We start from the raw sequence: 12138 nt of genomic DNA on the forward strand, positions 1-12138 counted from the left end.
CTTTTCTCACAGAGTCCACCTGCAAAAACAAAATAAAACAAAATAAAAAAGAATGTAGTACAAGAGAAAATAAACACATTTTGATATTTACAAAATAATGTGACATAAAAAATAAAAAATATAAATGAAGAAATTATTTTTCTCTGATTAAAACAATTATTTCATAAATCAAATAATTCAAATAATTTTGCAGGAAAAACTTAAAAAATAGAAAGTTTTAAGTTTACTGTATGTTATGCCAAATTGCTAAGATATTAACAGTCCAGAAGGGGGCATGTGGGTCAGAGTATTGTTAATCTCACAGTGGATGAGAGCAGAAAGAAGGTACAACCATTCACTCACTCACACACTGTAACATATTCCCATGTTATGCTGTTTTCTTCTACTCTCCTATATGTTGGATACAAATAATGCATCATTTATTTTAAAACTTTAGTATCTTATCTTGCAGATAAATTGCATTACCAAGCTGCCCAACAACAATATACGTGATTAATATATCAAAGGCTTCAGCATTAAATTGGTTTACACGTCGATCAATTTATAATTTTCCTCCATGTCATGTATATGACCGTGAACATGCCATGAATAATTCATTCATGAATACTTTGATTATAAATCAGAATTACAACTTTCAGCTTTTTTATCCACTGCTAAAAGTCAAAATCCTGTTTTTTCACTTGACAAAACAATTATTAACCAAACTCATCTTTAAACACGAGCAGTTTTACTACACCACCATGTAACAAACCTGTAATAGCATCTAAAAACAAGCCCGGTGTTTTCTACGTCGTTTTTCTGCGGTGATTTGAGGGGATGTTTATTTTTAAATGAGATGCTTGACATCGTGTTTTTCTGAGCTGCTGAGTCAGAGCTGAGAACCTGCAGCTGATGACTGAAACATCCAGAGGTCAGTGTGATCTAACCTACTCCACACCTGCTCAGAGACTCACTCTCACTCACAAAGAAATACTTTTCTTTCTCATCCTCATTTAAAGTGTCTCTCTTTAAATAAATAATTATCTGAATCTTACAACCAAGTTTTTATCTGATGTACAATGTATAGAAATTATACACATATAGACCAACAAGACAGCGTGCATCACTGTCACAACAGCGTTTGTTTTCATTCAAAGGCTTTATGGCTTTTCCTATAATACTTGGTGGGCCGGTATCTAGTCAAAATGCCCGGGCCGAGTTTTTTGTCCCAGTCCAGCCCTGGGCACGACATGCAGTGAATTAATCTGAGCAGGTGCATTAAAAAATAAATGGCTGAGCCAGCGGTGCACATCGCAAATTAGCTGAAATAGACACATTAGTTGTCTATCTTAGCTAACAACCCCAACTACCAGATTCAACTTGTAATTGGCTAAAAATAACTTCGCCTACCGGTGAGAGGGACGTTGCTAGCTGGCAGTTTTATCAAGCGATGTTGAAATTTCCAACACTTCAAATACTTCAGGAGCTGTCTGCTCAGCGAAGCATCAGCACCACAGAAATACATGGATACATCCGTAGACTCCAGACAGAATTCACAATGTGTTTTCGGGACTTTCAGGTGTTTGGACCAATGTTTTCTTTTCTAATCAAACCAAACCAGAAGCTTTAATGAGCAGCTGGATTTGTCTTACATTAACTGCCTGGACACAGATGACATCGAAATGCAGCTGATTGAACTGAAAGGCTCGACTCTGTAGGGGTCAAAGTTTGCAGAACTACAGACGCAGCTGGAATCCACAGCTGTGCGTGTTCATGGAGCTTGCATTTACTTTTAGATAAATGTAATAAAGAGTTAGCTAAATATAATAAATAAAACAGGTAGCAAAAAAGTAATAAACTATTAATGTAAAGTAACAAATGAAACATTTAGCTAAATGCAATAAACAGCTAACTAAAAATAATAAATAACACAGGTAGCAAACAAATTAATAAAATGTTAATGTAAAGAAAGGAACGAAACAGTTAGCTAAAAATAACAGATTACACGGTCAGCTAAAGGTAATACACAGTTAACTAAAAATAAAAGACAGTTAACCAAATGAATTAAAAGTAATAACCTGTTATAAATGGCTAAAAGTACTGAACGGTGAACCAAAGGTAATTGATTAAATGCTTAGCTAACAGTACTAAATGCTTAAATGATTAAACGGTTAGCTTAAAGTCATAAAGCGCTATCAGAGACCAGTTGTGCCCGTCTCTGGTAAAGCGTCCATTATAAATTATGCCACTCGGTCTTTTTTAAATTGATATTTAAGTAAAGTTTGTTTTAATATAACTCAAACTCTAATGGTATTGTTGCTAGCATGTTCTAATACCTTTAAATTGCTTCTTTAGCTAACACACACTTCGGGGCTAGCTCAAAACCGAAGCATTAGATATGAGCAGAGTGAGCTATCTGCCTTTGATATTATGACGCTTATTTCCTTTGTAACAGAGTGAGACGTCTGCTTTATTTCCTCCTCTCTGACAGCAGCTTCAGGGCGGAGAGATGGAGCGAGGAGGAGGAGTAACAGGAGGAGAAAGAGGAGAGGAGGAGCGCGGACTGTCACCGGACGGGTCTGCGCGAAAGCAGAACGGAGTTTTTCCTCCTTGGCTGGGCGGTGGGAGGAGGTGGTGGCGGTGGACGGTGCTTGGCAGAGGATAACTGTGATTGAAGCCGCCGGGGGGGACCTGGAGCTCGGTGTGCTGCCGCTGCTGTAAGCCCGCACAGCATTAACATGGAGCTCGAGAACATCGTGGCCAACACTGTGCTGCTCAAAGCACGGGAAGGTAAGGATGGGGAAGGCGGTGTGACAGCTCATCTCCACCGGTGTGTTACAGTCACAGCACCGGAGGGATGCCCCGGACTCAGGCGGCACGAACTGTTCCTGCACTTCCTGACAAATCTTCTGATGATGCGCGCAGGGTGTTACCGTAAATACAGTTCGTACGAGTAGATAGAAGCGACCAACCGAACTCCGTTTATAATTCGAGCGGTATAAGGCTTTGTTTCATATCCGTGGTCCTACGCTGAATGTCAACTTAATGAGGACTTTATTCAAGAATTTAGCAAACAGTGTCCACTTCGGCGTGGAATACGTTTAAACAAATCTCTTAATTACCGTGAAATCTCTGTCTTCCTTGTTCATTGTGCCGACTACATTGTAAAGTCAATAACTCTGTTATGCTACCTACACAGGGCATGTATGAATGTTTACTATATCCCAGTATAGGCTGAATTAAAGAGTATGACCTAAAGCCTGGGAAAACGTTACAAGTAGCAAATGTTTAAAATTATTTTTTGGCGTGGCTTTGATAGTGTACCTAAAAAGGTTGTCCGGAAAGGGTTGTAACCGTGAACTGTGGCTGCAGCGACACATCGGGCTTCCCTTGCTGATCTTGCAGCATCGTCCTGTAGTTTGCGAAACAGGATGTTGTGGCAGAGCAGCTGTGCTGTGCACGGCTTTGTGCACACAAGTGATTTTACTGTTCCTGCCAAAGATCATCATCATTAACACGGCCCTCATTAATCAGCTACAACCAGGAAGCTGTGATATCTGTGGGTAAGAGTCCAGGTGAAAAGGTTGGCTCGTAGGACACTCCACTGGCACAGTTTGTCCAGTAACTGTTAACACTTTTGAATACCTAATGCAACATAAACGGCCCTCCTGCGATCAAAGGCCTTTGTTATTGTTCCAGTAAACAGGAGACAAAGGTTTGAGTGGCTCACAGCCGACATAATCCTAACGCCATGTGCACAGGCACCTGAGAAGATGTTTCATGAGTTTATCAGCTGTGCTCATACATAACCAGGACCTGAGGCTCTGTGCTGGCATCCAGCCGAAGCGCCCTTGAGAAAGGCACCGTATCTCTGGGCCCCGTCAGGCCTTGACTCTGACCTCTCTGGAGCTGAGACTCATCTAAACTCTTGAGTTTAAGTTCAACACAAAGTTTGAGCTTTTAATTTCCTGCGTTCTGCAGAATTTTCTGCACCAGTTTGCACCTTTTCTCGTTGCTTAATATGTAACACATAATTGCTGTGTAATGATCGTTCTCAGTTTTCCTCATAGAGCACTGTCCCCACTGAGTCATCACACATGCAGCCGTGACTCTTCTGACCTCACTGGGGTTTGCCTGGTTTTGGATGTGAGAGTCATCTGATATCGGGATAATTCCCCGGCCTTTTGTTCGGGGATGAATGAATAATTTGTTTAATTTAATTTGCATACATAAGACGTGTTTCAGTAAACAGGGCACTCATTCATCGAAACAAGGGCTGGCAGTGTTATTCTTCAGTATGTGTTGGATAACCTTTCACTTTCTTTAACTCAAACTGGGATTTTTTTCCTCTAAATATCTGCTTGTAGTTTTAAATAATACTTTATGAGGTGTTTTGGATCAGTAGTGTATTTATGATGTATTTAAAATAACACAAATTGATGTAAAAGCTGAGTGAAGTGATTTGCTCTAACAACGATGATCCCTGCTTTTAAAATAGGAAAAATATTCATGTCATGTACACCAATGACGCTGAAGAGTCCAGCGACACTTACATTAATAGGGAACAACTTCAGGAAGTGACCAACGTGTTTCAGCTCGGCCGAATGACCCTGAGGAACGCCACAAGCCGAAACGCGTCAGTCACTTCATAAAGTTATATCACAGCGGGTCTTTACTCAAACTAAACCAGACTGCAGAGGCAGCGTGTGACAAACAGTGACTGAGTGGCTTGTTGAAGCATGTTTAGCAGGAGTAACTTAAAGTGCAACTTTATTAATCTCTGATATGGTTGTGGAGGATTTTTCATTCACTCTTCTTTACAATGTTGCTTCAGCTCATTGAGGTTTGTGGGCACTTGTTTATGCACAACTCTGTGAATGTCCAACCGCAGCATTTCAGGCGTGGCGAGGACCCTGAATCTTTTCTTTCGTCGTTCTGTTTGCTGCTTCGAATTGTTGCCCTGTTGCACGACCCAGTTTAGTCCAAGCGTTAGCTGTCAGACAGATGGCCTCACGTTTGAGTCTCGGTACACAGACGAGTTCATGGTCGACTCAACGGCTGCCAGGTGCCCAAATCATCATCCATCCACCAACATGCTGAAAGTTGGTATGAGGTGTTCTTGCTGATCTGCTGTGTTTGGTTTTCTCCAGAGGTGGCGCTGTGCATTTCCACTTTGTCTGTCAGACATCGTTCTAGAGGTCTTGTAGTTTGTTGAGATTTGCAAACCTAAGCCGTGCAGCCATGTCGTTTCTAGAGAGACCTTTTCCTGGAAACCTTTCCAAAAAGGATGTACTTGTGCAATCTTTGTCTAAGTGTGCTGACATGAACTTTAACCTTTAATAAGCTGACTGAGGCCCGTAGAGTCGGAGGCTTTTCTGCAGTTTCCCAGACGTTTGGACGTCTTTGCTGTTCACTCCTGAGAAGATCGTAGTATGGTTCTGCTGGAGGTTTCTTCCTGTTGAAAGGGAGTTTTTCCTTCCCACTGTCACCGAGCGCTTGCTCACAGGGGGTCGTCTGATTGTTGGGGATCATTGAAAGGTCTTTACCTCAAAATATGAAGCACCTTGAGGTGGCAGTTGTTGTGATTTGTGCTATAAAAATAAAATATAATTGAATTGTGTTATCACACACCTGAATGAGTCAATAGAGGTGGTCATGCTTTCCGATGATAAATTAGGGCTGCCACGATTAGTCGACTAGTCACGATTACGTCGACTATCAAAATCGTCGACGACTGATTTAATAGTCGACGCGTCGTTTGAAGCTTTGTAAGATCCCAAAAGATGCAGGAATAAGTAGTAGGATTTAAGAGTGTAATAACGGACTGAAACAGAAGATGGCAGCACTGCATGTACAAGGATGCCAGCTGCTGTTAAACCCCGAAGAAGAAGAAGAAGCTGTGTCCCAGAATTCATAGCGCAGCCCAGCTCAGTTTCCAACAATGGCGGCAGCTAGTTAGTTTTAATATTACTCTTATTATTCTTTCTGGGTCACAAAATAAACGTTTAATATATTTTCAGGCGAGAATGTAGCTGTGTAAACCTCAAGTATCTGCTCAGTTTATCAAGACACCACATATTTTCAAAAGCGCTCCGACGTTTTCGGAGACGTCTGTTAGCCACCAGCTCGATAGCTAGCCGGGGGCTAGGCTAACTAGAGCCATGAGAACACCGGACTCCGGCAAATCGTTATCAAATCCACCGCTGTCTTTCGCTACTCAGGTTAAACATGATATATAAGTCACTTAGATAACTTAAAAATGTTATTGTTTGGCTTTTTTTTAGTATTTTATTTGTTCCTGAGTAAATCGGTTTGGCTGAGATTAAAGTTATAGTTTTTACACAGCTGAATAAACATCAAGCAGACAGCTGATTATCAGAAGTGTGAGATGCTCGAGAATTTACTCCGGTGTCCTGTTATATTTTAGATAGCAAGGAGTTTATTAAACTTCACCGAAACAATCTGCAAATGTCATTAAAATTTAATAAACTATCATCTTGTCTTTATTTTTAGTTAGCACAGACCTTAAACACTTAAAGCTGTAAGCTAATGATAGTTATATAAGAGCAGATGCTGCTGGTGCAATAAGCTGTACGCTGTACGTCCAATGGATGATGATCTGATTAGTCGACTAATCACAAAAATAATCGGTGACTAGTCGACTATCAAAATAATCGTTTGTGGCAGCCCGATGATAAATGAATTAACTGCATTTGATTATCAGCATCTGGCTGATACTTAACCTCTAAGTCTCTACGGATGCATTGGGGTGCACTTCATTTTTCCCCACACCGTTTCTACATTTTGCTTTGGTTTTGTTACAAAGTGTGATGATACATATGTTATATTTTGTATTTTATTACAGGTTGTATTGACCTAATTTTACAACCTACAAAGAACCTGATTAATTCATGTTTGTGTACTTTCTTTGTAACTGCACATGAGTCCTAAAGATAATCCTGTAATCTAAATGTAGGTTTACAAAGAGCATATAACTTCGGTGCAGAGGAGCTCTTCAGCCAGACGATGATAAACTCAGCTCATCAGCAGCTCTGTTTTTGCATCCGTGAACCTTTTAGAGGAGTAGCACCTTGATTTTCGACATCTTTGTGTCCTTCAGGTGTGTTATGGAAATTTCAGAAGGAAGCTTTTTTGGGAGTTTCATCTGTAGTAGACCTGTTTTACTCTGAAGTTGGGTTATTCAGAGTGCTGTATACTGTATGCCGTCTTCAGCTTTGCCCAAGGATGTGATTTTAGCCCATTTCCTCACTTCTGTTAAGCAATTAGTACCAGTTAATTTCAGTGTGCCTTGGAAATCAAATTAGTTCGTGAAGAGTCTCAAAAGTTCGCCGAAAGGCATGTGCAGCGTGACGGCTCTTCAGTATTACTCCAAAGAAAGAGTCAGGGGGTTCAAGCCTCTGAGCTGCAGTTTTCTTCTTGATGGCACGCTAAGAAACGCTGAATGTGTCAGTGACCTAAAATCATGCAGCGCGATGTGAACGCTGGAGCACGAACGGAGGAGAGAGACGCTCTCTGCTGCGCAAAAGTTCCAGTCGTGACCTTTTGTGTCACTTCCTGTGTGCAGAGACGCTCATGCCCTGCAGATGTCTGCTCTTGTGCTGCAGGGCCGATCGGTGATTTAGGCCAGCACTGAGGAGCGATTTTACACGACATCAAAACCAAACATAGAATTATTTTTTCATATATTAGACGTGCAGTAAAACACAATATACACGCCCCAGTCCACTTTCAGTTTTCACTGTGATATTGGCGTAATTAGCTGCTACACTGTTACTACACGGTTAGCCATCTAGTTAGCTGTATTAGATTAGATGTGTTTCCATGTTAGCTTAATATGTTTTTTAACTTCCTGTGTGATTTCTGTCCATGTTTTAGATGTTCTAACGAATATTAAGCTAACACTTAGCTTAACACAGGCAGAACAAGTGTGTGTTTGTTGTCACATTCATCAGTGAAGGATGGCGGTGATTTTTATTTTGTGAGCTTTGAATTATGGACTGACGTGAGGCATTCGTGGCTCATTGTTTTTTTTTTAGGTGCTTCTTTGGTATCTAAAGCCCCGCAGTAAACCCTGTTAGCACGTGGTCACACCTGCCACCGTTTAGGTTTCAAAATCTGGGAGGTTATCCTGGATGTTGCACAGAGAATGATGCAATTAAGCACATAAAACGGGCACAAAGACGGCATCGTGCGTGTGCAACAGCACGACCAAACTGAACTGCTGCACGCAATCAAAAAGTCTGGTGAGGCAATAAACTGATGTAAACGTCCAACCGACTTTAAGTTCATTCTGTCTACTCTTCGTCCACTAAGACAGCATCATCAGTCCCGATATCATACCAGTCAGTGTAAACTTACTCAGATCTCAGTCGCATACGTGAGATCTTACTCGAGGCAGTAGGAATGGCTGGTACTTGGTAACAGTGTCCTGATGTGGATAATTTGCTTTCTGTTCAAAGCATAAAAAATTAAAAATTGTTTTTCATTTGTTTTATTTCCAAACCACTATTATTAACTCGTTGACTTGCTAAACAAGCAAAATCCAGCAGCCCAACGAGCCCGTTAAGCTCCAGAAATGCTGACCGTGCACTAACGAAGGCTGCGGCCTCATGAAAGCAACTCTCACCATTTCTGAAATATCTTTTGACTTTGTTTGTGTGGTTATTGTTTATAATCACCAAAGGTTGTTTAAATTTAACCCTAAATATGGTTTAAAAAAAACCTGTATGGTCAACTTCTGCCTCCTACCAAATAAACTCCCATTGATTTGAGTGCAGGATTGTTTCTGTCACCCGAGTCTCTCTTATAAGATCTCTGGCAATAATGTTGTTAATCAATAATTATAAACCAGCTACCTACAGATGGATGAGAAAGATATGGTTTGTGCCACAGCTGGTACTGAGAAATTTGAAACAATCTGTTGTAAAGTAAAGAATTAGCGTCCTGCTACAGAAGGATGAAATACTCCAAGAACAGAGGGGTTAAAGTCAGTCCAGTTTGATGGAAGACGATTACCTAAAAACCTTCTTGAAAATGTTAACATTTAATAAACCATCTGTGTGTAAAAGTGATAATAAACAGCCCAACAGTTGGAGCCCAAGTGCAGTTTCAACAGGACGTTACAAAGAAATGCTGCTGGTGTAAATCAGAGAAATTCATCAGTGCAACAAACCTGTAAAACAACCAAACAAACAACACAAATACATGAAATAAATTGTCGGGTTCATCTAGAGTTAAAGAAGAAAGGAAGTCTTCTGTTATTTAATGGTTCTTCTGTAGTGAGAAGACATTATCAATAGTGAAAAGGCAGGAATGTTTCTGAGAAAGCAGAACATGTTATGGTTCATGGTTTATCTGTAGTGTTTCTTCATTGCTTAGTGAGACTGAGAAAGCATAGACTGATGATGACGTCTCTAATCCAGGAGCAGGTGTCAGTACTCGAAGCGGTTCACTAATCAAAGCTGACAAAAACACCAATAAAGTTTGCTTTAAAAACCTTCAAGCCCCGTCTTTACTCCCAGGCTCTGTCTTTTATGAGATTCCCTCTGCTCCAGGCAGCTCCAAGTAGCCAGGTCGTATTGACCGACTGCATTTCATTGACAATCTGTCATCTTGGGTAAGAGGAGGCGGCCTTAAAATATACGAGTGTTGGCCCGGCACTCGAACACATCAGTAAAAACCCTGCACACTCTAAAACAGCCATATTACTCCTATAGTAATGTTAGTTGGTATATAGACACAAATATCCTCCTTTAATGTCGGACGAAACCACAGTCTGAATGCACAGCACAAAGGAAACGTGCCTCCTCACAGGAAATACAATGAAAAGCCGCATCTGAACCTGACTTGATTGTCACCTCCTCCTCTGTTTTTTTGCGTTCCACTTCTCACCTTATGCTATGTGATTTCGGTCCCTGATGTCACTTCCTCTCTCACTGCTGTTTACAGCAATTAAAATCTGGGAAATCGTGAGCTTTAAAGCGAAGCACAAACACCTTAAAATAACACCTTTTAAAAATAAACGTAAGCGGAACGAAGTCGCAGAGCCAAATAAAAAACAATTTTTCGTTTGCTTTGCTGAAAAAGCTGCGAATCGGCACGTTTGAGGCCGGTTTTCTGTCCACTCGATGTAAGCACTTGCCTCGGTTTACATGTTGGTTGAACCACCAAAGTTGTAATGACCTGTTCAGCATTTTAATCTGGTACCCTGACATACAGAAAAACATTAAAAGAAGCATATCTGGACCTAGCTGATGAACTGATTTGATAAATCTGTATTAAATCAGAATGTGTCTGGCCTCTGCGTCTGTATTCTCTACCTACAGTGTCCTGAGATGGTCCTATCGGGGCCTTCGATGTTAACATTTTATTGTAAAGAGGAGCTTCCTGGTTGTTGTGCCTTGCTTCACAAATACACAATCCAAACACCACCACAGTGGATTTTAGATCAGATAATCAAGATGCAAAGACGTGCAGACCTTCAGCTTTGTTGCAGAGTGTTTTTGCAACATCAGAAATTACAGTCTTTTTTAAAGACAGTGTCCCATTTCCAGAGACTTAAAAGTAATCGGACAGTTGACTGACAGGAAACTGATAAAAGATCTAGAAATTATTCAGAGACCAGTCAAATCAACAATCTTGTTCATTCTTTGAAAACATGAATGCACTGACCAGCGTAGCAACACGAAAGTGGATGATCACAGAATTATTTCCATGGTTCAGAAAAACACCACCCAACACCGAACCAAGTCAAAGTCATTGTCAAGGCCTGAAATCAGCAGACGTCTTCATGAATGGAAATACAGAGTTTAAGGTGTTGCACTGCCTGCTGATTGGTCAGCTGATTGGTCAGCAGGCAGTGGTTTCCTTCCTGAACTTGCTTCAGAGCATGGTCAAACCTGAACTCACCTTGCTTAGCTCATAAGCCAGCCTCATAATGGCCTCCAGGGTCATGTTTGGCCTTCAAGTGTAACCTTTGAACTGCCTAATGACTTTGAGAGTGCGGGATGAATTGGGCTGCTTTCATCTTAATTACATCGGTGTATCGCTCAGTCCGTCTTTCATCGGCTTTCCATCCGTGTACTCATGCTGTTTGTTACATTTGTTACATTTTCACTAATGCACACAGCGGGCGCGGGGCATCAGTCAGCTTATCTGTAATTCTGATATTATTGCCCATTTTCCAGCCACAAACACAACATCTTGTTTGCAGTGTCTTTATGACAGTAATTGATTTTCAAAGCAGCTGCCTGGAAGTATTTGAATAGCAAATCCTGAAGCGTGGACTGCCTTCCTTCAGGATCAGGGATGCTGAAGGCTGGACGCCTCAAGGCTGCTGCTGTATTTACAACAACGCCGTGTTATCGGTGAAAGCCTGGATGGTGCAGGTTCACGATATTTCACGTAAGAGGGTGTTTACAGACAGCAGATGGGGGGACTCGCTCTCCTTTATTTTTTATTCTTTAAATCTGACTTTCTGTCCCAGTTTTTTGTAGCCAAGGGCCAGAAAATAGCAACACGATGATGAGACCATAGACACTGATGTCCATTTATGAACCTGCCGTTTGATTAGATTTATTGCAGCTGTCCTGTTGGGTTTTTGGAAGCAGAAGAGAATAGATTACTTATCAGATATTCCACTAAAAATGCTCCCAAATGCATGATGGGAACAAGCCCAATCCACTTCTACTAGAGCTACAATCCAATATTAATCACTGCAGCCCAACTTTAAGCCTCGGAAGGATCGAGATGGATCAGTTATAAACAAATTTACCCACCATACTGAAGCTGAAGGGAGAAACTGTCCCAATGTGTTTATTCTTAGCTTGTTGATTTCTTCTGTAAAGTGGGAATCAATGAGGAACGAGTCACTTTTTTGAACTGGCTGTTAGAGGAACTGCAGTCGATGCTACCAAAACATTTCTCCATCACTGCTTTGCTCCACTTTTAGAGATCGTCTGAATTCCTGACTTTCATCAATATTAAATGCAGATTCTTTAGACTTTATTCTTGTTTTTGTAGCGCAATGATCCAATATCTCTAAAAGATGGATGTTTGTCATCAGATTAAATGTTAAGAATCTCTGGAGCAGATATATACGGAGCATGGTGACAGGAAGAAGCTGTACGGTTCTGGTGG

At 41.0% G+C, this 12138-nt stretch overlaps 1 protein-coding gene across 1 annotated transcript in view; it reads left to right on the plus strand.

The window, feature by feature from the left end:
- Positions 1–2532: 2532 nt before the first annotated feature.
- grk6 (G protein-coupled receptor kinase 6) overlaps positions 2533–12138 on the plus strand; it is a 57338-nt gene continuing 47732 nt past the window's right edge. The window contains exon 1 of the mRNA XM_085173720.1: positions 2533–2769. Within this exon, the coding sequence (XP_085029846.1) occupies positions 2718–2769 (52 nt within the window). The 5' untranslated portion in view covers positions 2533–2717. The remainder of the gene's footprint in view (positions 2770–12138) is intronic.

Source organism: Neolamprologus multifasciatus, chromosome 10, assembly GCF_963576455.1.
Source record: "Neolamprologus multifasciatus chromosome 10, fNeoMul1.2, whole genome shotgun sequence".
Taxonomy (NCBI): domain Eukaryota; kingdom Metazoa; phylum Chordata; class Actinopteri; order Cichliformes; family Cichlidae; genus Neolamprologus; species Neolamprologus multifasciatus.